Source organism: Ictalurus furcatus, chromosome 2, assembly GCF_023375685.1.
Source record: "Ictalurus furcatus strain D&B chromosome 2, Billie_1.0, whole genome shotgun sequence".
Classification (NCBI taxonomy): domain Eukaryota; kingdom Metazoa; phylum Chordata; class Actinopteri; order Siluriformes; family Ictaluridae; genus Ictalurus; species Ictalurus furcatus.
This window is the reverse complement of record NC_071256.1, coordinates 8,201,742-8,228,082: the sequence shown is the minus strand read 5'-3', so window position 1 is coordinate 8,228,082 and position 26,341 is coordinate 8,201,742. Positions and strand designations below refer to the sequence as shown.

Below are 26,341 nucleotides of genomic sequence, written 5' to 3'. Positions count from 1 at the left end.
AACATATAAACGCGGGATAAAGATTATAAGTGTGTGAATTTATCCCTAATGAGCAAGCCGGTGGCAAGGAAAAACTCCCCAAGATGATATGAGGAAGAAAACTTGAGAGGAACCAGACTCAGAAGGGAACCCATCCTCATCTGGGTAACAATGGATAGTGTGAAAGTAAAGGAAAGTTCATTATGGTTTACATGAAGTCTGTTTGTTGAACTAGTCCACTGTTCACCAAAAGAGACTGTGGTAATTGCAGTCCTAAGGTCACAGAAGCAACCGTAGTCCCAGCAACCACAGCGAGAATGTCCATGTGAAATTGAGGTCCAGAACCATTTCATGGTACTTCAAGCGGTACCATCCTAAGCAATCTCCAGGCAGTAGCCTCCAGTTGATGAGATCTCCATGCAGAGGTAAGGTATCAGGATGGATCAGGCAAGTCCGGAGAGCAGAAAGGGTCAGGATCACTGGCATCTCCATAAAATCATGTGCGGCTCAACAGAAGGAGATAGGGAAAGGGAGGTAAAGAGAGGGAGAGATTATCCCCGCTTCTGACACCAGAAATAATAAAGATCTTTGTCAAATACCATTCACAGAATCAGAATTTGGACCCTGCACTTACTTATTTCCTCTCGTCTGGGCCCAGGAAGAAGTCACACTGACGCCATTGTTCTATACACTATATACATAAAAAGTAACTTTTTTGTCAATGTATTTGTAGTCGTGGTGACTTTTATCAAAACGTTTTCTGTTCTCAGACACCAATGATAACAAAAACTCAACATCCATTCTCTTCTCTCTTCCGGAATACTTTTCTTTGGTATTAACACTGGTTTTCAAAACAGCTTTCTGTGCTATAGCCTTTTTGTGCAACAGCAGCAGCTCCGGGCACGCGATCTAGAGCTCAAATCTAATTGGATGGCCCGTTTCATCGTGGAGTGACAGGGGAAAAATCAATATACTGGTTGGAAAAAAAATCTCGCTTTGTTGCGCCGTGACTGATCGCACCCGGCGTGAATAGTTTCATAGGGATCTATTGTTTCGATGCAAGAGCTTCATTGCGTTGTACATTCGCGTCGCTTAATCACGTTCAGTGTGAAAGGCCCTTAAGCCTGCAAGTTTTGTCATCTGAAGGATTGCTTTTAGTGTGCTCCCAGATCTCTGTTAAACAATTGGCTACAAAGGGTTTATAGTGACAGGTTTATGATTTTATCCATGTTAACACTACCATTTTCTTTTTTTTTTTTTTTTACAGTTAATTCGGTCCAAAATAGTTTTGCTAATTGCATTTCAGATACAGCAGCAAGCAATTCTAATCATGGAATGGATATTGTTTTGGAAAGGTGTAGAACCCTAGTGTGTATGGGTGGGAAGGAAAACTCAGGAGACAGTCGACTCTTAACAAAGCTTCAGGCACCTTTTATTTTAATTTCTTCGGTGAGTGCTTTTCAGCTTTCACTCATGGACACACACATGCATCCAAACACAGATTTCTGCTCTCTCTCCCTCTGGTTCCTTGGCCCGCCTGGAAGAGAAACAAAACCCACATAAGTCACCTTGCCATGATCTCACATAGGTGAGAATCATCAAGCGTTACCTGCCGGTTCAACCTGCCTCCTCTCTGTTTGTAGCTGATGCTCGACCATGCCCCTGCTGGCACAAAAGGACATGAGCACTTTTTGTTTTCATATATGCTATAGATCCATAGGCTTTTGCAGATGCATCACAGAAAACATACAATTCATGTGTCCAAATGTCAGTACATGATCCATACCATCTAGGAAATCGAATTTAGTGGTGTTCGGTGTAGTGAGAGTAGTTTTCCCTTCTACTTAAGCCTTGAATGCTGTAAGGAATCTGGACCCACTCTAGGAATGGGTCATCCCATGCTCTTTTTTTTTCAACTATAATTGTGGAGAATGACTTTGGCTTGGGTGACAAAAGAACTTAGGTAGCCTAATGGATCATAATGGATGGCTAACACTTTGTATACATTTTTCATTGTTAGGGTCTGATAGTTCACAGGATGTTATTTGTATCTAAGAGTGTCTGAAGGGCAGTGCCAATTTAGTCAGTGTTCCTTCAATCGAATCTTCTGAATCTTGCTTCACTAGCTGAATTGTGCTGCTTGCTAGAGATTCCATCAGAAGTTGGTCTACAACTGAAAGTTAATTACTTGCCTATTGTTGTATATCAAAACAACAAGAATCTCAATCTCATACTTCTCGTCCGCAAAAGTTCTTTATCTTGAGCTGTGCTTCTTAAAGACTGCAAACAGTTATCCACATTAAATGACTGAAGGACTGACTCTGTGATGATTTTGTCTGATTCAAGATATTTCACATCCCTTTGGCATGCATAGATTGCACAACAACGACTACAAGTTGTGCCAAAATGTAAAACTTTCCATTTACAGTGGTGCTTGAAAGTGCTTATTGACAAATACCTTCAGGTCAGTGCAGGCTGGTCTGTTTTTGGCTTTGTCTGCAAGAATTAAATCTAATGCTGGGCAGTTACCAGAAGCCTGTGGAATTAATGCAACAGTGAGGTGATGTGGGAGAACTTGGAGAGATTGAAAACATGTTTTGCAGACCTGTCATGTGCAAGTTGCATTAGTCCTACCTTAAAATGACAAAGTATCTAAGTGGCCTCTAGGTATAGAAATGTTTGGATTCCCTTGAGTTTGTAATTGATCAGTGTAAATTGTTATTGTTTTGTTTAAAGATCTTATTTTTTGATTTAGTACTGCCCTTCAGAAGCTGCATAAGATATTTAAGTTTCCCAGAAGACAAAATAATAAAGGTTTACACTGATCATCCTGTTCAAAAGTTTACACCCCTCTGGTTCTTCATGTAGTGTGTTGCCTTCTTGAGCATCAATGAATGTTTGCACCTTTTTGTAATAGTCGTGTACGAGTCCCCCAGTTGTCCTCAGTGTGAAAATAGGCATCTCAACATCATATAGCCACTGTTGGAAAGGGGTCAAATATGCAGAAGATGCTGGAAAAGCAAAGAATGTGCAGGACCTGGAGGATTTTTCTGAAGAACAGTGAGCAGTTTAACTGCTCAGGACAAATAACAGACTCATGAACAACTATCACAAAATATAACAGTATTAAGAATCAAGTGTATGTAAACTTTTGAACCGGTTCATTTGAGTAAATTCCTGATAATAGTTTTAAAATTTTGTTGCATTTCATATTGAGGTTCATAATAATTATTTTTCCTTTGAATTCTACAGAAGTAACTGAAGCTCTGTTGCAAATCTTCTCCTGCTCCTTGTGTTCACTTTCCTATACATCTCAAATGTACCTTGACAAACACATCAAAAGATGCCACTACGAGGAATATGTGAGACTGCAGAAATTTGGAGAGATTATATCTGAGGTTCAGAGGCCCACAAAAGGCTCAAATAGTCAGCAAATGTCATCTGTCACTCTTAGTTCAGACACTTCTCCCAGAGAAATGCAGAAGGAAATTCACCACTGTGCAGACTGTGGAAAAAGATTTACTCGACAGGGTAATCTTCAACGACACCAGCACATTCACTCAAGAGAGAAACCGTATAACTGCTCAGAGTGTGGAAAGAGTTTTAATCGAAAGGATCATCTCCAACAACACCAGCGTATGCACGCAGGAGAGAAGCTGCATCACTGTTCAGAGTGTGGAAAGAGTTTTACTGATCAGATTCATCTCCAACAACACCAGCGCATTCACACAGGAGAGAAGGCATATCACTGCTCAGAGTGTGGAAAGAGTTTTACTGATCAGAGTTCTGTACAGCGACACCAGCGGATTCACACAGGAGAGAAGCCTTATCAATGCTCACAGTGTGGAAAGAGGTTTCGTCATCAGGGTAATCTTCAACGACATCAGCGCATTCACACAGGAGAGAAGCCGTATCATTGCACGCAGTGCGGAAAGAGTTTCTCTCAACAGAGTCATTTCCAGCAACATCAGCGCATTCACACAGGAGAGAAGCCGTATCACTGCCCACAGTGTGGAAAGAGTTTTACTCATCAGGATAATCTTCAACTACACCAGCGCGTTCACACAGGAGAGAAGCCGTATCACTGCTTGCAGTGTGGAAAAAGGTTTAGTCATCAGAGTAATCTTCAACGACACCAGCGTATCCACACAGGAGAGAGGCCACATCGCTGCTCGCAGTGTGGGAAGAGTTTTATTCAAAAGGCTGAACTTCAATTACACCAACGCATCCACACAGGAGAGAAGCCATATCAATGCTCAGAGTGTGGCAAGAGTTTCTCTCACAAGGATTATCTCAAACAACACTATCACATTCACACAGGTGAGAAGCCATATCTGTGCTCACAGTGTGGGAAGAGTTTTATTCAGAAGAGTGCTCTACAGCAACACGAGCGCATTCACACAGGAGAGAAGCCGTATCACTGCTCGCAGTGTGAAAAGAGTTTTACTGACCCGAGAAATCTTAAACAACACCAGCGTATCCACACAGGAGAGAAGCCACATCACTGCTCACAGTGTGGGAAGAGTTTTATTCAAAAGATTGAACTTCAGTTACACGAGCGCGTCCACACAGGAGAGAAGCCGTATAAATGCTCACAGTGTGGGAAGGGTTTTAAGCGAAAGGATCATCTCCTACAACACCAGAGCATTCACACAGGAGAGAAGCCGTTTCACTGCTCACACTGTGGAAAAAGTTTTACTCAAAGGGGTGCACTTCAACAGCACGAGCGCATTCACACAGGAGAGAGGCCACATCACTGCTCTCAGTGTGGGAAGGGTTTTATCCAAAAGATTGAACTTCAATTACACCAGCGCATCCACACAGTAGAGACGCCATCTCCTACAACACCAGAGCTTTCACATAGTAGAGAAGCTGTATCACTGTTCACAGTGAAGGAAGAGTTTTACTGACCCCAGTAGTTTCCGAAGGCATCAGAGCATTCACACAACTGCTTGAAGGCATCAGAGCATTCACACAGAAGCCTGCTTAAAATATAATTTCTCACAGGACCAGGCTTGTGTGACATAACAATTTAACCTACACAGTCTTTACACAATATTACACTTCCCTCATATCTAGTGGTGTTTATTCTGATTATTCTGTATTACCATACCTACCAACCTTTACACTTAGAAATGTGAACTTTAGCAGGAAAAAACAAAAACAGAACTTTCAGTTTTTGGCAGAAATTAACAAAGGCTGAAATGTTTGATCTTAAAAGTTTTAATAGGCCTACAACAAAGTGTCAAATCTTGACACTTAACTGACAATTTATGTTAATGTTGATAATTAGAATGTGACTAGATATGCTTTTTTGCTCTTTTACACAATCAATACTCACACTGGGCCTCATTTATCAAGATGGATATGAATAGATTCATTCAAAATTTGTGTATAGGAGCATTTACACAATTTGGTATTAATGGAAAACCTGAAAGTTCTGCAAAATGTTTATATCCTACTCATGCTTGTGTGTGTGTGTGTGTGTGTGTGTGTGTGTGTGTGTGTGTGTGTAAATATATGCATAAAACATGAACTAATGTAAACATAATTTGTTCAGGTTTGTTCAAATAATCTAATTTGCTATGAGTTACTGCGATTTTATAAATGTCTTACACTGTCACTTTTACACCTACAGTATAAGATTAAATAGCTTTTTTTTTTTTTACATTTACCCATACCAAATTAACATTTTGTGAAGCTTAGTCATTTCATATTAATGTTATTACTGGGTTTTATAAAAATCAAGAAAGCAATCCAGTGTGCAGTGCTGTGCAAAAGTCATAGGCACATGTTAAGAGCAGCTGTAGAGCAAGAAAGTCTTCAGAATAATAGATAAATAATAAAAAGTAAGCACTAAACGGTTCTACATTTTGAAAACAATTATAAAGAGCAGTGAACAGTAGCAAACTAAAGGTCAATATTTACTGTGGCAACCTTTTGTTATTAACCTATATATATATTATATATATATATATATATATATATATATATATATATATATATATATATATATATATATATGGTGTGTGTATGTATGTATGTATGTATTTTTTTGTTATCCTCTTGGCTAGTTTGTATATCTAAGCATCTTGGGAAATTTGCCACATTTGAGTGACACTAGATACTGTTTTTTGCAGGTAAAACCTGATAGCATTCATTATGGGTTTTGAAAGTGACTGTAATATGTAATGTACGTAATATGTAACTTTCTTTATTAACATACATCTTTCTGTAACATTAAATTATTATGTTGGAAAACTAATGTTTGGAAAACTTAGTGTTCTTATACTGACAGTAATCATCTAAGCCAAAATTTATACTTATAAACAAATCTCACAAATCATTCAATTAACAAATACAGATATATAAATGAAGGATGGGCTATAAGTGATGTGTTATGTCTCAAGCACCAATGTACCATATACAGTGGTGCGTGAAAGTTTCTGAGGAAGTTAGAAATTTCTATATTTATGCATAAATCCACCTTAAAAACACTATCAGATTTTCCTAAAAGTAGATAAATATTACAAAAAAAAATTAAACAAATGAGACAAAAATATTATACTTGGTCATTTATTTATTAAGGGAAATGATCCAATATTACAAATCTGTGAGTGGCAAAAGTATGTGAACCTTTGCTTTCAGTATCTGGTGTGACCCCCTTGTGCAGCAATAACTGCAACTAAATGTTTCCGTTAATACTTGATCAGTCCTACACGTCGGCTTGGAGAAATTTTAGTCTATTCCTCAGTAAAGAACAGCTTCAACTCTGGGATGTTGATGGGTTTCCTCACATGAACTGCTTGCTTCAGGTCCTTGCACAACATTTCTATTTGATTAAGGTCAGGACTTTGACTTGGCCATTCCAAAATATTAACTTTATTCTTCTTTAACCATTCTTTGGTAGAGCGACTTGTGTGCTTAGGCTCGTTGTCTTGCTGTATGACCCACTTTCTCTTGAGATTCAGTTCATGGACAGATGGCCTGACATTTTCTTTTAGAATTTGCATTATAATGCAGAATTCATTATTCCAGCAATGATGGCAAGTCGTCCTGGCCCAGATGAAGCAAAACAGGCACAAACCATAATACTACCACCACCATGTTTCACAGATGGGATAAGGTTCTTATTCTGGAATACAGTGTTTTCCTTTTTCCAAACATAACGATTCTCATTTACACCAAAATGTCTATTTTGGTCTCATCCATCCACAAAACATTTTTCCAATAGCCTTCTGGCTTGTCTATGTGATCTTTAGCAAACTGCAGATGGGCAGCAATTTTCTCTGCATGGTCTCATTTCCTGCTTTGTCACCGCAGGAACTTTCCCCTGAAACGAGGGACTTTTGGGGGTACTCGGTGTGTTTCCACCGCAGGGACTAGGGTCTAAATTAAGTTCCGGGTAAAATGTTGAGCCCTCGCAAAGTCCCTACACGGGAGGTGGTACTTTTTAACAAAAGCCGGGAACTTTGGGGGGTGGGACTTGGGCGCTGACAATGCTGATTGGTTGAGTGCATGCAGCCTTTTTTCAGCCACCATTTTAAAAGTCTGTTGCGGTGCGTACAGTAACTAAAAAAGTTTCTTAAAAATGGAGTTTCTTAAAAAATACGACTGATGGACCGACGACGAGGTCCAGGCCTTAATAAGTATTTATGCCTAGGACGAAATACAGCAGGAACTGGAAACGGCAAGCCACGATGAAAAAGTATACTTAAAAATATCAAGTGGGTTAAGTGAGCTGGGCCTTGTTCACACAGGAGAACAGTGCAGAGAGAAGCTCACACGCGCGTTTGTCTCAGTCATCTCCGCAATAGCTGATAAAATCCGTTTGCTTACTTTAAGTCCAGCATTACGAGCACTGAGAATTCGCTTTAATACCACTGCTCACCTTTTTTCCAACATTTTCTCAATTTCCTCTTTAGCAAAGCAGTACATCACAATCAACAGCAGCTCAGCTTGAATCTCCTCCATCCTTGTTGTTGTTGCAGTGTTATCAGATTTCAGAAAATAGTAAACGTTTTTAAAACATGAACCTTTATCCAAAGATTTTTTTTAAATGTTTGAGTCCATGAACAGGAAAAAAAGTGGGGAACAATAGTCTGCTTGGGGGAGAAGGGAAAAAGATGAGGGAGAAGGGGAAGAAGGAAAAAAAGGAGAAATAAAGAGAAAAAACTGATTTATAGGCATATTTTTCAGATTTTTTTTCCCAGAAAATGGGCTTTCTTATATAAAATTCTGTTGACGCTGCCAAGACAACCTTGGTTCAAGTCAGACAACTATAAAAATTTTAATTAAATATTGAAATGACAACTGATAGTTGCTGTTGTTAAAATTAGTAAATAATTAATGACCACAGTTCACTTCTGTGTCATACTGGTGATTTAATTCAATGCATGATATGGCTTTTCTCTATGTATGCACTGTTATGAATGTATTTTTTTACAAAATAATGTCTTTTACTGTATTAATGTTACTGTATCTGCACACACAGGAGGAATGAAAACACGCTTTGAAAGGGCACATTTGATGAAAGTGAATTTCTACACTTTAATTCTCTCTTTTTTCACCGTATCATACTTCATCATCATATAATGGATTTTAATGTAAACAATCCTATTTCGTATCATTTTCTGTCAGAAACCTGCACAGTGTCATATTATGTGAAAAAATGTCATTGGAGCACGTCACACAATTGAGTATATGCGTTTGTTGGAAAAACCACTTTCCCTTGCTCCAAGCAGCTTGAAACTCGCTGTATAGTTATTTAAGCCAATGTAGCACTCCCGTGTGTGACACACAGGAGGAATGAAAACACGCTTTGTCAGAGCACATTTGATGAAATCTGACTTTCTTCACTTCAATTCTCACTTTTTTCACCTTTTCATACTTTATCATAGATTTTAATGTAAACAATCATATTATGTATCACTTTATGTCAGAAAATGTGAAACATGTCAGACTATCTTATGTCATAATGTGAAAAATGTCAGACTGGAGCACATCATGCAATTGACTTTTTTTTTAACCATAGAATTTTTATTGGAAAATCGCATTTTACATATTATAACACCCCATCCAACCACACCCGGCCCCAGCAAAATAATCACAGACAAAACTAAAAGAAAGAGGGAAACAAAAAACAACAAACAAACAAAAACAAACAAACAAAAAATAAATAAATGAAAAGTAAGATGATTACTATTTACCGTATACCTTCCCTCAATCCACCTCCAGGGTGCAGACTATTACAAGTGGAAGATGAATAGTTGTTGATGTTTACAGTCAGGAAGGCAGTATTCCTATAAACTTTCATTTCCATACCCTTGTCTTCAACTATATATAAATGGATTTGAAAGTCAAGGAAATCTGGTGTGGTGACTTTAAAGGTGCAATAGGCAATTTTTTTGTTGCTTACTTATGAAGGTACAAATAACCTGGAAGATATGTAGAACATGATGAAAAGGTTGGGTTATTATTATTTTTTTTTAAATAAAACATGCATTAAGCCTTAGCAAAGGTTTATTTAGTCACTGAGAAAACCCATTTGAAAATGGGTTGATTGAATGGATTGAATCAGTTTGATTAGTAAGAAGAAAATCATCTGTTAAATTAGAGATATACTTGCAAAATGCTGAATTGTATAAAAGTAGTGAATTAAGCCTCCATGGTGGGCAAAAATCATGATGAGAAAGTAGAAGAATGTCAAGACTTAAAGGGGCATGGTCTGAAATAACAATTGGTAGATATTCAGAGTTTAAAACCCGAGATATTAGAAAGTTAATAAAAAAGTAATCGATGCGAGAAAAAGATTTATGTACTTGAGAAAAAAGAGAATATTTTCTCACTGTGGGGTTAAAATACCTCCACGGATCAACGTAACTATTCTGAACCATAAACTTGGAGAATACCTTTGCCATTGCAGAGGGAGGCTTTGTAACTGTGCTAGATTTGTCCAAAACTGGGTCAATAACACAGTTTAAATCTCCCCCAAATATAAAGAGATGTGTGTTCAAAGCGGGAAGTTTTGACAACAAATACTGGGCAAAAGGAGCATTATCAAAATTCGGGGCATATACATTCACCAAAACTACTGGCGTTTGTGAAATTTTCCCTTCCACAATCACATATCTACCATTCACATCAGAAATAACTTTATCAGAAGAAATGGGCAAAGTCATACTTATCAGGATAGAAACTCCCCTGGACCTGGAATCAAAATTGGAGTAGAACATATGCTATGTCCAGTGAGCTTGGAGTCTGTGTTGATCCCTGAGATGTAGAAGAGTTTCCTGAAGAAATGCAATGTCAGGTTTTTGTAGTTTTAAAAGTGTCAAAATCTTGGATCATTTAATGGGACCATTCAGACCTTTCACATTCCAACTTAGAAATCTGATTGAGCTTCAGGTATTGTCCATCAATTTAGGTTGATATAGAATGAAGTACAGAGAGATTGATATCAGTAGGAAAGAAAGAAAAAACAACAACAGCATTCCTCCCCGCTTTCCACCCCACTCTCCTAAACCCTTCTCTGAACATCAATTAACTTCTTCTCTCCATTCCCAAACAATGGAGGCAGAACCCCACAACACTGGAACATCCGATACTTGTAAACCATTCCTATTCTTGTTGTGTGAAGTCACTCCGAGCATAAAAGGTACCATTACCTTTACAATTACCTTTACATTACAATTACCATGTATCTCAGGCAACCTATATATTTACATAGAAACTGATATAGTTGCCCACACCCGAGTAGTTTTACAATCACATTACAGGTATTAATAAATTGGTTAACTATCATGAAGGCAGCTTAAGATGGAGGATACCGTTCATTAAACCATTGTTGCGCTTTTTGGGTGCAGTTGAATTGCAGTCTCTCATCACCGAGGTCTATCCAAAGGCGAGCAGGGTATCTAAGAGAAAACTGCATATTTCTCTCATGCAAGCTGTTTCTCACCGCAGCGAAGGCCGGCCTCCTCTTAGCTACGTTAGAGTTGAAGTCAGGAAAGATGAAGACCTTACGGCCCTGATGGAAAAGTTGATTCCAATTCCCACGTTGAACAACTTTTTCTCTGTCGTGAAAGTGTTGGAAAATTATATTAGATTAAAATAGAAAATAGGGTGCACGGTGGCTTAGTGGTTAGCATGTTCGCCTCACACCGCCAGGGTTGTGGGTTTGATTCCTGCGGCTCTGTGTGTGTGGAGTTTGCATGTTCTCCCCATGCTGCAGGGGTTTCCTCCGGGTACTCCGGTTTCCTCCCCCAGTCCAAAGACATGCATGGTAGTTTGATTGGCGTGTCTGTAGTGTATGAATGGGTGTGTGTGTAAACTTCATGTAGTTTAATAAAAATACATTAAAAAAAAAAACTTTTTAACAATCATTGTCTTTACATTAGATCTTGGGGGATAGATAGTTTTTCTGTTCACTGCCAAGGGGATCTGAGTAGCCTGGGTGCCTTTAGAAGCAGTGGGGATCTGAGGAGTTTGTTTGCCATATGATATTCTGTGGTACGTTTGAGCATCCACGTATCTCTTCTTTATAAACAGCACAGTTAAAGAAGTTTGGATCATACATCTAGAAATAGGAGACATTAAAACATATAAATTCATATGAAACATATATGTAGCCCCCGGTCAGTATACAGCAGGGAAAATAGATAAGGAAAGACCACACTTACCCATGACTCAGCAGGGGAGAGAGATGTGGAGGTGGAGCCTTCACACTGGTAGGAGATAGGAGAGGGCCTCCAAGTGTAATAAATAATAAAAAACAGATATTGGCTTTTATTGCTATGATGCCATTGATGACGTCCGCTTGAAAGAGAAGAACAGATGCAGGCAAAAGTTTCACTAAAAAAGTCAGGGGCCCATCAGAAAGACGTAAGTGAAAAAGGTGTGCAGAGTTAGGATAAGGACACTCCCTAGTGTACATGGATGCTTTAATTGTATATAAGACACATTGTAAACGATTGTATTTTGGTGCATGTTACTCTTCATGTGGCGTGCACCCCTGGGCCCAGCTGGGTTCATTTTGCTGTCTTGCTGACTGCTGAATAAACCTGCTTCTTCTGAATCCAGTCTCTGTGAGTTCTGCTATATTATTTCTCTTAAAAATACAAGTCAGATTGCTTAATTAAGCTCATAGTTTAAGTTTGTGAGCTAGCATGGCCAGATCAGGTTGAAGAAGCCCAAAAATTTCCTGCAAAAGTAGTGAAACCGCATAATCATCACTCTGGGCCTTTGATTTTCACGATCCTCCGAGGGCGCGGGATCAATATGGTGCGCTCTATCCAGCAATGGAGCGGTTGGGAAGATTTCTGATCTGAGCACATCCTGGAAAAATTTTGACATAAACGTTACCGGATTGCTCCCTTCTTCTCGTTCCGGAATACCGATGACCTGGAGATTGCAGCGCCGTGAACGGCACTCCAGGTCCTCCATTTTTTCGGCAACTTGTTTGTTAGCTGAATTTAGCTTTGGAATTTCTGTTCCAGTGCTATAATGCGGTCACTGTAATCGTTCAGGTGCTGGTCAAGCTCGGTAATACGTCGTCCTTGTGATTCAATGCTCGATTCAAACCTCTCAAAAGACGCAACAACTGGGGTCTCAATATCTGATGAGTCAATAGCTGCTTAAACCTGTATTGCGATGGTAGATGTTAGCTCCGCAATCAAAGCTGTGCGGAGGTTTTCCAGGTCCAACGTTAGCTTGTTGCCATGACTCACTGTCATGCTCGGTGAAGATTTAGGTTTCCGTAGTCTTTCAGAAGCCATAAGTCCTTTCTGTTTATAATTGTAAACTGAGTAATTGAAAAAGGATGCACCAAATGTCTTAGAAAAGATTCGGGTTGCCTGAAAAGCACAATTAGAACATAAAATGCTCTGGAGCTCACTCCACACGTGTCTTCTCACTCACATGCTCAGCCAGAAGTCTCGTCAGAGCACTTTTGATGAAAACTGACTTACTTCACTTCAATTCTCACTTTTTCACCTTTTCATACTTTATTATCATGTTATAGATTTGAATGTAAACAATCATATTACGTATCACTTTACGTCAGAAAATGTGAAACATGTCAGAATATATTATTATGTCATAATGTGAAAAATTATAATTACGTTATACTGGAGAAAGTCATGCAATTGATTGTCAGAGCACATTTGATGAAAACTGACTTGGGCCTAATGGGCCTTTCACACCCATTACTGGTTTAGCAGGTGTTGCCAGCATAGCATGCCAGAAAACATCTGTCTCTGTCCTTAAAGGTGGTTCTGGGGTTTCCCAGACATATGGGCCACCACCATAGTGGAGACAGAAGTCGCACCCGTATTTGCCATTGAACTGTTTTGTATTTCTCAGGATTGGGTGGGCAACTGAATCTGTATAGCAGAGTAGTAAATGAACTTTGCTTGCATGCTCTATGTTTTCAGAGTCCCTACATTTATTTCCAACCTGCTCTAGTTCTTTGAGCTGTGACACAAAAGCAGTTAAAAATGTGATCGTATTTGGCTTGCTGTTACCAACCCATAAGCATGGTATGCATATGTTCCCTTGACGATCTTTTGGTGACAACTCTATGATTTGACACTGGATTGGCCATATCTGAACATTATTACTTTTGAAAACTGGAATTCACAATTCCACATGATTGAAATGTCATCAGCCCCCACATGTCCACTCTACTTGAGTTTTTGATATTCTGCCCAACACTGAATATCAGAAACAATGCCCAGAATTGATTCCCTTTTATTTAAATGTATCTCAGGTTTTTCCAAAACCTCCACTATTTGAGGTGATAGACTAAGTACAAGAAAGTAAGTTCCAGCCCTCAGGTTATTCTCTATGTCAAATTCATCTTTACAAGAAGAACAGTTTTGTGGCACTGTCTCAGTGGGTCCCATGTAGCTTTCACAGTTGATACAAAAAAAATGGGGCACATACAGGCCAAACGGCGAGATCGGAATTAGGATGTAAATTGTTTTCAAGAAAAAACACAGACAGGGCATCATTTGGGTACTCAGTGTATTTTATTGCTTTGGTACCCGTTTTTCCTGTTCTTCATTTTCCATCTTTTTGAAGTCTCTTCTACCAGATTTTTCAGTTCCTCTGGCAGTTTTTTCAATGTGGAGCCATGATGTAGACATACAGATAGACGCAGCCAGTAGGTCCAAAATTGAGAAAGTTCTGGCGTTCACAGGCCATTTTATAACCATATTCATGTAATTAGGATAACTGGAATTCACAGGTGTAATCAATTTAGTTTCAGTGATCACATGTTTTCTAAATTCTGTGTCATTGATCACAGGTGTATTCACTTTTGTTGCATTGAGTTTCTTCTTTGGAGCCTAAATTTTCACTACAGTCTTTCTAACGTATTTGTTTTTGACTGTTCATAAGAGAAAATACTATACTGTTAAACTCTGAAACAAACAGTTTTGAATAATTTCATATTTATAGTGCTCTCCAGTAATATTGGCACCCTTGATAAATATAGATTTTGTGGTCAGTAAACCATTTTTGTGATTTTGATGTAAGTTAAATTGTGATGTTGCACAGGGGTGTACTGACTTCTGTTGCTTACTGTATATGTACTATGTACTCTAAGCAATATTGACATGCCATACTGATACAATTCCTCAGTTATCCTGATTTACTGTTCAAAAATAGTATTGTTCATTACAAGATTTAACGTAGTAGAAACTGAAGTAAAAGTTGTATGAACATACCATCTGAAATTATCTCTTGCCTATACTGTTAACAGATACTGTTCTTCACAAGTTTCCGCAGAGAACTGCCTCTGATATGCAAGCGTTTGCATTTTTTAGTATTTGAAATAAGCCAAAAGTATAACGGAGCATATACTATTATTGCAAAAATATTATATTCATGGTATATTGTTAGTATGTTTGGAAGACACTCATAATAAATTTGTAATGTACTTTTAACACAATTAAGGTACACTTTAATTTCACTAATTAAGCATGTAATTAGTCCCTACACAGGCATATACTTAAAGTGTACTAAGTGTATGTCACCATATGGAGTTGAGGACGGATGCAAATGCAGATAAGAGTTTTATTAAAGGAGATATAGGCAGACAAATCCAAATCAGTAATCCAAAGCGTGGTCCAAAAAAATGCAAATGGTCAGGCAATCGGCAAACAGGCATAAATAGGGCGAGGCTACAGTCAAAAAGAGGAAATGAGAAACAAGGTCAGAAACGAGAAACGAGAAACAACCGCTTAGTAAAGAGGTAAACTCAATACTGCACAAAGTGTACGGAGACACGAGGGGTTTAAATGACAAACGTAAACATGGGAAACATGGACAGCTGAAAACAATATTGACACACCTTCAGAAAACAACCAATGACTAAACAGGGGCAGAGACAGAACATAATCTTAACAAAAGCACGTGTCCATTATAAGCAAAGTCAATGTCACTGAAGACCGATATTGCGTTTGCTACGTCAGTGGTTTTCAAAGTGGGGGCTGCCAGAGGGCGCCCGGTGGGCCTCAACAATTTGGTGTGAAAACTAAATAAATACATAATTTTTTCTTTCTCACTCTCAGACAGCCACACACACACACACACGTACACACACACACAATCAATTCCTAATGTAATGTAATGTAAAGATGTGAGGTGTAATTATTAATAAAAAAGCGGGATATATTCAGAAGTCTGTATTTTTAATGTGTTTTAAAGACATCTTGCAAAAGGGGGGCCTCGGTCAAATGTTAATGCCATTTGGGGGGCCTTGCCCTGGAAAAGTTTGGGAACCCCTGTGCTACGTGCTTGCGCATCAGTCTCTTGCACGTGCATGCGAGCACACTGCAATACCTCAGCGCTGACTCAAGGGGAAATTGTGACAGTATACTTGAAGTTGTTCCACTTTAGCACACAAAAGTACACTAAATGCACTACAAATTGTGCTTTATTACAATTAAATTACAACTAAAATATAGTACAACTTAGTACAAAATTAGTTGTTCCAAAATAGCAAACTTCAAGTTAACTAATCATTAACACACTCGACGTATACTGAGCATTAGTCTGGCTGCAAGTACACTGAAGTATACCAGTATTTTATATACTTAGCATATTTATTTTCACCTCTGCTGTTAATTGCCAAAAAGCTCTATTTTCATATAGTTTCATCTGACCATGGAACCCAATCCCATTTGACGTTCCAGTAGTGTCTGGCAAACTGAAGATTTTGTTTTTGGATGAGAGTAGAGGCTTTTTTTTCTTGAAACTCTTGCAAACAACTTGTGGTGATGTATGTGACTTTGAATTGTAGTTTTGGAGACTTTCTGACCCCAAGACGCAATTAACTTCTACGATTCTCCAGCTGTGATTCTTGGTGATTTTTTGGCCACTCGAATCATCCTCTTCACAGTGCGTTGAGACAATATAGACACACGTCCAATTCCAGGTTGAGTACATTTCCAGTTGACTGGAACTTCTTAATTATTGCCCTGATGGTGTTAATTGGCATTTTCAATGCTTGTGCTATTTTCTTATAGGCACTTCCCATTTTGTGAAGCCCAACAACCTTTTGCTGCACATCAGATATATTCCTTGGTCTTACACATTGTTATGAATGACTTTGGGAATTTGACTTATGTGTTACCTCATATTAATACCCATTTTAGTCACCCAGGTGTACTAAAAAATGAAAAATATCAATGGGAATATGCCATCCATCCATCTTCTATACCGCTTTATCCTTTTCAGGGTCACGGGGAAACCTGGAGCCTATCCCAGGGAGCATCGGGCACAAGGCGGGGTACACCCTGGACAGGGTGCCAATCCATCACAGGGCACACTCACATACACATTCACACACCCATTCATACACTACGGACACTTTGGACATGCCAATCAACCTGTCATGCATGTCTTTGGACTGGGGGAGGAAACCGGAGTACCCGGAGGAAACTCTCGCAGCACGGGGAGAACATTCAAATGCCGCACACACAGGTGGGAATCGAACCCCCGACCCTGGAGGTGTGAGGCGAATGTGCTAATCACTAAGCCACCATGCACAATGGAAATATGCTTCAAATATATTTTTTGCATATGAATTATAGGCATGCGCACGGTGTCTTAGTGGTTAGCACGTTCGCCTCACACCTCTAGGGTTCGATTCCCTGGGTGTGCAGAGTTTGCTTGTTCTCCCAGTGCTGTGGGGGTTTTCTCCAGCTACTCTGGTTTCCTCCCCAAGTCCAAAGACATGCATGGTAGGCTGATTGGCATGTCCAAAGTGTCCATAGTGTATGAATGGGTGTGTGAAGGTTTATGTGATTGTGCCCCTCGATGGACTGGCACCCTGTCCAGGGTGTACCGCGCCTAGTGCCCATTGCTCCCTGGGATAGGCTCCAGGTTCACAGTGACCCTGTAGGATAAGCAGTATAGAAAATGGATGGATGATGGACGGATGGATGAAGTCACAGGGTTGCCAATAATTGTTGCACACAGGGGTGTTGCACACAGGGGTGCCAATAATTGTTGTTATATTTAACAAAGATATTTTTGTTATAAACCTGTGTGCAATATTAGTTGAGGGCACTGTATATATAAGTGTGTGTGTGTGTATATATATATATATATATATATATATATATATATATATATATATATATCTTCCTGGGATAGGCTCCAGGCTCCCCGTGACCCTGAAAAGGATAAGCGGTATAGAAGATGGATGGATATATGTATATATGTATATGTGTGTGTATTGTACAAATGTACAAAAACTGTAGAGAATATTTCCACAGAAAATAGATTATGCGCTACCCTGACATTTTGACTGCATCCCCAATCAAGACAGGATAAATCAACCCTGCTGGTACCGCTACCAGTGAAAGGGGAGCCGCCATAGGCTGGTGTGAGCGACATATCAACACCGACAGGGGGCACACTAAACCCGCGACAGAACCATGCACTCGCGCTCCAGGAATGCACTCGGTAATGAGCAGACAGACCCTTATAGGAAATAACGCCTTACCGTGAGAGTGCGTGGTGGACTTTTCTGGCGTGAAACAAAAGGCAAAGTTTTCCAAATCTGACCGCACAAGACTTTACGCAAACCGAGATTAGCTCTGCGTATGCAACGCTGTGTCTGACTGCGCGGCTGACACGGACACACGCCGGTGTCGCGGGAGCTCGCGCTGTAAAGGAACTAACTGTAAAGGAAACGGGAGTGCGGTTCGTTTTTGGAGTGTTTGTGGCTGTGTAAGCGACACTTCAGCTGCTATTCGGCGTCACACTGTCAATAAAACAACAGCAACAACAATTGTGAAGCAGGTTAACAGGCATTTGGGAATATTCACAGAGCCGGTTTGGAGGAAGGATGCATTCCCAGGTTTTTTTCTGTGCGCTGAAGACATTTAAATCGGATGCTTGGTGAAGTTTTTGTTTTGTTTTGTGGGAAATACCACCTGAACGGTGTTTCTAATACAAAAAGAGCATTTTAGATGTAACGAGCTTAGAGAAGAGAAAACATTAGCTTTGTTTGATACTTTTTGTCTGTCACTTCCGTCGCTCATGGATGTCTTATTTCCCTCGACTGGCATTTGTTTTTAGTTCAGTTCCGCAAGCTGACACATTTGACAGCTGTTTTGGTAACCTGTGCACTGGCTGAAATATCGAAGAGAAAGAGCAAAATGTGACACACACATACACACACACACACAGACACACGCGCGCGAGCGAGCGTGTAGAGCTGAGCTCTTCGTGTACACCCCTACCTCCTTTCTCCTCCTTTCAGGTAGCCTCCTAATTCAGGTTTGACTACCCACACCTTACATTTCTGTGATAAAATGATGAGCACCGGCCCCAGCATCGTGTACGAGTGGTTGAAAACGCTCCAGCTCTGCCAGTATGTCGAAGCGTTTGTGGATAACGGTTACGACGACCTGGAAGTTTGTAAACAGATCGGCGACCCCGACCTGGACGCTATCGGCGTGTTCATACCGCACCACCGAAAACGGATTCACGACGCCGTGACAAGACTCAAAGACGAGGACAAGCAAGCCGCCTCGGGGCTTTATTTCACCTTAGAGCCGCTGATCCCCAGACTGAGGGGATCCAGGACGTGGACGGATCAAATTGGGATGACATTCCCGGGGTCACAACGGAACCTAACCCTCCGGAACCGGGAGCTTGTCGTCTATCCGAAACTGAAACTGAAGATCATGATCAGGGATAAACTCGTTAGGGACGGGATTAATCTGGCTAGGCCTCCATATTCTAACAAGGTAGGTTTTTTTTTTTTTTTTTTTTTCTGAAGAGTTGGGACAAGCCTGCACAAGTCTATATATGTATATATATATATATATATATATATATATATATATATATATATATATATATATATATATAACACAATTAGATTTGGAAGGAGAGCTGAAAGTGAGTGCAAAAAAAGGAAGGACAATAAAATGGTGGACTGTAAATGACAGATGTGCATGCTTTAGACACAGTTCAGTAGGTGAATTTTTTTTTATTCTGTACTTATACAAATAACCTGGAAGATCATTGTATAGACACTACACCCTATGGATCACCTAAGATCCTGGAGGCAGTGCTTTGTGATCATGGGTGAGAATGGAGGAGTGGGCCCAAGGAGTGAAGAAAATCATTCATTTGTCAAACCCACCTAATCGTTGAGTCTTAATTTTAGGAAAAAAAACTCAAACAAACCTAATGCACCGTTAATCTTTGGTGTAGCTATGTTTTTGTCACTTGTGGGTCCAATTCCTAGAGCTTTCCTGTATAAAAGGTTTCTTGATAATTGTTGACGGTCAGAGTGACTCATTTTTGGCCCAAAAATAAGTCACTCTCAGTGTCAACAATTTGAGTTTATTACATACACCATAACTGGCATGTGCCAGATATGGCACCGGCAAAGTTACTGTGTGCTATAAGCAGCCATTAGAAATTATTGACATTGTTTGAAATCTGGGGCAGAATTGCTCGGATGGTTGTGTGGCATTTTAATTTCAGCTTAAAGGTGGCCCAGCTGTGAGTTCTGCTTCAGATCATACCTGAGACATCTTCTCATTACTGTTGACTTGTAGCTAGTTTGGCAGCCAGATTCAGATGAGTTCATCACTGTCTTTCCATGGTGTCATGAAGTGGCACGTGTGAGCCAGTTTTGGAGCATTACTCATTTGCTATCATGAATGCAAGGTGATTTAATAACTTAGCTCCATTTTATTAAACTTTCTTGGACAAATCTAATATGTACCATTCTAAAACAGTGTTCTAGTCTGTCTTCTTGCCTGACGACCACTCATCTAGTACCTGGTTTGTGCACAGAACAGATCTATGTGGAGGTAAAGTGATTTTTGTACAGTTTAGCCTCAAGACTCTTCACTATAATTATGGAATGAAAGGGGGCAATTCCAGCAGGTAATGCTGGAATTTCTCCAGATGTCCAGGTGTACAAACACTTGATCTATAGTATGTGTGTGTGTGTGTGTGTGTGTGTATACTCAGCAAAACAATAAACGTCCTCTCAGATTCAACTGATTTTATTTCCAGCAAATTTCCTAATATGTAAATATTTCTATTAAGATAAAAACATTCAACAACTGAGACATAAACCGAACAAGTTTCACAGACATTTGACAAACAGAAATGGAATAATGAGTCCCTGAACAAAGGAGGGGTCAATATTAAAAGTAACAGTCAGTATCTGCTGTGGCCACCAGCTGTTTCAAGTACTACAGTGAATCTCATCCTTATGGACTGCACCAGATTTGTCAGTTCTTGCTGTGAGATGTTACTCCACTCTTCCACCAAGGCATTTGAAGTTCACAATCACGTCTGGGGGTACACGTGGTTACATGTAATTTTCCACTGCAAGGACGATCAGCTATCCTTCCTGTCTCCCTGTAGCACTGGATATGGGATATGGAAAATATATTTGCCCCCATAATTACTAATTCCCCAAATCTATGAAACTGCATTGATAATGCATTCATAATTCATAACCAGCTGGACTAGACACAACCAGGCCTGGTTACTGCAAACCCTGTTCAATCAAATCAACACTTAAATAGAACTTTTTCAACAGCATGAGTTATTGAACCTTCCCAGAAGTGGCCCACCTTCCAAAATTTCTCCAAGACCACAGCAATTATTCATCCAGCAAATCACAAAAGAGCCAAGGACAACATCAAAGGAACTACATGCCTCTCTTGCATCAGTGAAGGTCACTGTTAATGACTCCACTATCAGAAAGACACTGGGCAAAAATGGCATCCATGGAAGAGTGGCGAGGTGAAATGATGATGGTGGAAATGGTCATTAATGCTTTTGCTATTTTCTTATAACCACTTCCCATTTTGTGAAGCGCAGCAACCTTTTGCCACACATCACAGCTATATTCCTTGGTCTTAGCCATTGTTATGAATGACTAAGGGAATATATATATATATATATATATATATATTAGAGATGCACCGAATGTTCGGCAACCAAAATTTGTTCGGCCGAATAAGTGAAAAGGCCGAATAAATTTGACCGAACAATGACATGTTTGATGAAGCTACCAAATAGCCTAGCAACCAGAGTGAGACGCGCGAATGTCACAACCTCGATGAGGGGGCGCGCGCATGCACGAGCTATGAGCACAAGCTACGTGCTCTTCGGATGTGTACTGTGGACACGTGGGTTTGTTTTGTTTCTGTTCCGGAGTATTCTGTCACGTCGCGAGACGTAAGGGAATAGAGTACGGAAGCAGGTAAAGAAATTTATTTAAGGACAGGCAGACAAATCCAAATCGTAATCCAAAAAACTTAGTCAAGACAGGCAAAGGTAATCAGAGTCGCAGTCACAGAAAACAGAGTCAAAACAAGAAACATGAACTAGTACTATGGACTGGGAGCAGACAAACCAGCGGGGACTAAATGAACTAATCTATAGTTTAAGCTAACTAAATCTATCAAGGAACATAACATTAACTACGTATCTAACTATACTATATCTACTATAATACTCCACGAGGTGTACAGGGACGTGAGCGGTATAGATCCCCAATATAATCAGCCATATAGAACCGAACAGAACCATTTTTTGCACTCTTGTCAATGCACTTTTAATATATATATATATATATATATATATATATATATATATATATATATATATATATATATATATAATGTGTGTGTATATGTGTGTGTGTATTATATTATATATATATAATGACACACAACCAGTATATAGTATATGCCAGAAGACCATTAAATAACTAATATTTAGCAGTCTTGGAAATACATTGTGACGAGGAGGAGGTAGAAGCCAGGTTGTGAGGATGCACACCTGGCATTGATTCGGATAATCAGTGGGAGAGAGAGAGATAAAGGAGTGGCTGGAAGTGCCACTGAGAGAGAGACACTTGTGCGCTTTGTTTTATTGTTGTTTTCTGTTTCCAGTTAAAGTTTATGTTTAAGTTCAGTTGGTTCCCGCCTCCTCCTTGCCCGACTTTAAAGTTTGATACATTAGTGTGCATCCTCATAACCTGGCTTCTCCTTCCTCCTCGTCACATACATGTGGATCATAAACCTAATAGAAGCTGGAATATGCTTCTAGTACACTCCCTAAATTGAGACGTTACATCACAGACCACTGCCCTAATCAAAAAGGGTGAGAGTGTAGAAATGACCTGTCTGGCAGTCATTATAGAGATGTAAGATGAGCTGTCGTTTGTGCATGCTCATTATTTCTGATTGTTGTGGTTTGTTGGATGGTGAAGGCGCCGTGTGGATTATCACGATTAAACAGCTCAGTGGGAGTATCCTGGTCTCTAATCAGTGTGTAACCTTAAACACAACTTACTACCTTTTTAAACACACACTGTGCACACACACTTTTTTTTATGGAGATACTAGAGATCCAGATCCTTTCTGCCTCTGGATGGAGCTCAAATCTTCTTTAATTCCAGACTGCTGGGACTACGGCTGCTCCTAAGGCCATACAGACGTCATATAAATCCATAATGAACTTTTTCACACTATCTGTTGTTACCCAGATGAGGATGGGTTCCCTTCTGAGTCGGGTTCCTCTCAAGGTTTCTTCCTCTTAAAACATCTTAGGGAGTTTTTCCTTGCCACCGTCGCCACTCAGTGGCTTGCTCAGTTGGGATAAATTCGCACCTTTAATATCTGTATACCATGTTGATATTTCTGTAAAGCTGCTTTGAGACAATGTCTATTGTAAAAAGCGCTATACAAATAAATTGAATTGAATTGAATTGAATTGAACTTTTTTATAGCACTGATAACATTAGATAGTTGAGTTAATATTTCTAAATTGATTTTAATGTTAATAAATATATTGCATGCAAAGCAGGATAAACTGTGCTATTACAGTATAAACGGATTGTAACTCATTTTGTCTGTGTGTGTGTGTGAGTGAGAGAGAGAGAGAGTAATATGTTCATAGTCTTCCACATGAAGAACTAGGCATTTTGTCCTATAACTTAATTCTTATGTGTCTCAGATGAGTAATATTTCAATAAAAATGTGTCATTTTAAGGTCAGTGAATATACAGAGATCTCATTGATGCTTTTTTACTTCTGTTCATATTCTTCTGTGTCTGAATCTGAGCATATCCACTTCCAGCCACCTTCCCACCCTGCTGAGTATGAGTACATGTTTTTGAGATTTCCTGATACCAATACATGACTTCAGTCAGTCCCCATCGTATACGTCTCAGCTGCATTTCTGTATAATTTCTTAACAGGAGAAAGGGCAACAGTTGACTTCTATATTAAATATGATTTGGAAACTCCAGCATTTAATTATCAGTTATGAGTCAGTCAATTTACATTTCCATTATTTTTTTTGAGAGATATTAACTGTTAATCCATTAACTGTTAATAATTAATGGATTAAACATAGTTTGTGAGCTTCTAGAAATCCTCTTTTAGCCAAGCCGAACAAGCCCATTTATCAATCACTAGGCTCGGTTGCCTTGTACCATGCCCAAGCACGATTCCCCCCCCTCCCCCGCTAGCCTGTACTCACATTGCACTTAATGTTTCGGGCCTGAGCATGCTTACGTCATTACAATGCGAATTTTTTGTTTGTTTTGAAGAAAGCAGGAAGAAAAGTGGTCTCACACAGATTAAGGGAGGCCATCATTGTAACTTTATTTACTTTGTGGCTTATTTGGAGTTGTTTGGGGCGCGGTGACACACAGCCCTGTCACATGCTTAATAAATGTATCACTTATGCAGATTAAGTGATTTTCACTTAATCGTGCTGCACGTATCAGAAGACTTTTATGGAGGCAGCTGACGTTGAGGGGGGAATTTGCAGCTTTTCTCGCCGACTACAATTCCCGTTCATTAATACTGTGAGAACCAGACCTGTTATGAACCGAAATATTATTGAATAGAAAAGTCGCATCATTGATGTTATGTTTCGAGTTCTGTACTACTGTTAGTGATCACACTAGGTGCGTATTGTGCCTGAGTCCAACTGAACCAATGCCTGAGTGCACCTCTTCAAGCAGGCCTGGGCACGATACAGAGCGATCACACTAGTCAAACAAATCTTTTTTGTGAAAAAGAAAAGTGCAGTTTTTGATCCTATTTGGTTAAACATTTTCAGTGGCATTTTTAATAAATGCAGTTAACCGATGTTAGCTATATATTTTTTAATGTTAGCTAAGTCAAACATACATTGATAGGTTTTATTAACTCAAAAACATTCACCATTAACTTTGACAGAAAGCGAGGATGTCACATCAGTGTGCATTCAAGTGGGAAAATAGAGTCAAGATGAGAGCAGACTGATTACTAATGTGAAATGTGGGGAACGGCAGGGCTTGAGGGGTGTCAGTCAATATCAGATGGTCCAGATTCCTATGTCTATTGTCTCATTTGCTGTTTTTATTGTGTGTTAAATCAAAAAAGCATAATTATCTAAAATCTTTAGCAATATGTTAGTGTGAAATGGGATATTATAAAATAAAAATACCAGATTTAAGGTTTTTCTTTCATAATGCAGCAGGCATAAAACAGAACAATTCTGGTAATAACATGCCACAGAAAAAAGATAAAGCTGGACATCTTTCTGGAATTTTATATGCCTTATATTCATTTTGAACATTAAAAAAGGATATTATATGCCTGACCTTATGTGTCTTCAAAGTGAGTAACCATGGACAAACACAGAAAACATTCTAGCTTTCTAATATAATACCTGTAAAAACCTGTCCATATAAAAGGAGTAAAAAAAGACCCTGAGTATCAGCCTGGGATTTCTTCACTGCCACTTTAGCACTACTATGACACATGCACACACGAAAAGTGTACATATACACTTTGATTATAAGGTAGAAATTAGGAAAAAGATGAAATAATGGAAAAAAAAAATCTATGACATGCACCATATTATCCAGCAACAGCAATGGCATTATCCAAACCACACTACACTGGTTCGAGGGAAAAGGGAGAAGGAGATTGAATGAGACAGAAAGTGGGAGTTGAAATGTCCCACTTTTATTATGTAATTTTCACACCTTTCCTCCTAGAAATCCCCAAGCTGTTAGCAGGTTTCCCCAGATCTCTTTCTAATCTATTTCTGTTTGATGTCTGCTCCATCACATCTCTTCTCAACCAGCCTCTTGTGGTACTGCTGCTTCTTTTTGTCACACTGCCTCGTGGTCAGTAAAGTGAACTTTTCTTTCTTTCTTTTGTTTTGGCTGATTAAACTTTCACCAGGTGCATTTTATCCATACTTTCTCAGGATACAGCAAATGCATATGATCTACAGTGTGTGTAAATAGGACTATTAAACGTTTAGCATGTCTTTTTGTGTGATTTCTGGTTTGCGTTTTTGTAAATTCCAATCTTCAACTGTCCAGTTTGGGGGAGTCTGTGCCCAGTGTAGCCTCAGATTCCTGTTCTTGACTGATGGGAGCAGAACCCGGTGTGGTTTTCTGCTGTTGTAGCCCATTCACCTCAAGTTTTGACATTTTGTTTATTCTGAGATGCTTTTGTGTTCAGCGTGGTTGTAAAGAGTGGTTGAGTTACTGTATCCTTCCTGCCAGCTCAAAGAATTCTGGCCATTTTGTCTCTCATCTCTCTCTTTCTCATAACTGCGGCTCGAGGATGTTTTTGTTTGTTTGTTTTGAGCACTATGGAGTGTAAACTCCAGAGACTGTTATGTGTGAAAGATCAGGAGTTTCTGAAATAGCCGAACCAGCCCATCTGGCACCAACAAACATGCCAAGTCACTGAGATCACATTTTCCCCCATTCTGATGTTTGATGTGAACATTAATCGAAGCTCTTGACCTGTATCTGCATGATTTTATCCATTGCACTTCTTCA

General features: G+C 39.4%; 3 protein-coding genes across 8 annotated transcripts in view; all 3 read left to right on the top strand.

Moving 5' to 3' along the window:
- The window catches only part of LOC128620976 (histone-lysine N-methyltransferase PRDM7-like), a 31,778-nt gene extending 28,465 nt beyond the window's left edge, over positions 1-3,313 (top strand). Inside the window, exon 8 of the mRNA XM_053646392.1 lies at positions 3,232-3,313. Within this exon, the coding sequence (XP_053502367.1) occupies positions 3,232-3,237 (6 nt within the window). The 3' untranslated portion in view covers positions 3,238-3,313. The remainder of the gene's footprint in view (positions 1-3,231) is intronic.
- LOC128616696 (zinc finger protein OZF-like) lies at positions 3,297-5,919 on the top strand. The gene has a single exon (XM_053639447.1). The coding sequence runs from the start codon at positions 3,297-3,299 to the stop codon at positions 4,887-4,889; it is 1,593 nt and encodes a 530-aa protein (XP_053495422.1). The 3' UTR covers positions 4,890-5,919.
- A 12,007-nt stretch (positions 5,920-17,926) lies between these two features.
- Positions 17,927-26,341, top strand: part of LOC128620985 (sterile alpha motif domain-containing protein 5-like) — a 304,140-nt gene continuing 295,725 nt past the window's right edge. For all 6 annotated transcript variants that reach the window (XM_053646434.1, XM_053646441.1, XM_053646413.1 and 3 more), the window contains exon 1: positions 17,927-19,247. In XM_053646434.1, coding sequence (XP_053502409.1) covers positions 18,810-19,247 — 438 coding nt within the window. In that variant the 5' untranslated portion in view covers positions 17,927-18,809. The remainder of the gene's footprint in view (positions 19,248-26,341) is intronic.

Excerpts from the sequence above, each read along its gene's own strand:
- LOC128616696 (XM_053639447.1), top strand. The coding sequence starts at position 3,297 with ATGTACCTTGACAAACACATCAAAAGATGCCACTACGAGGAATATGTG.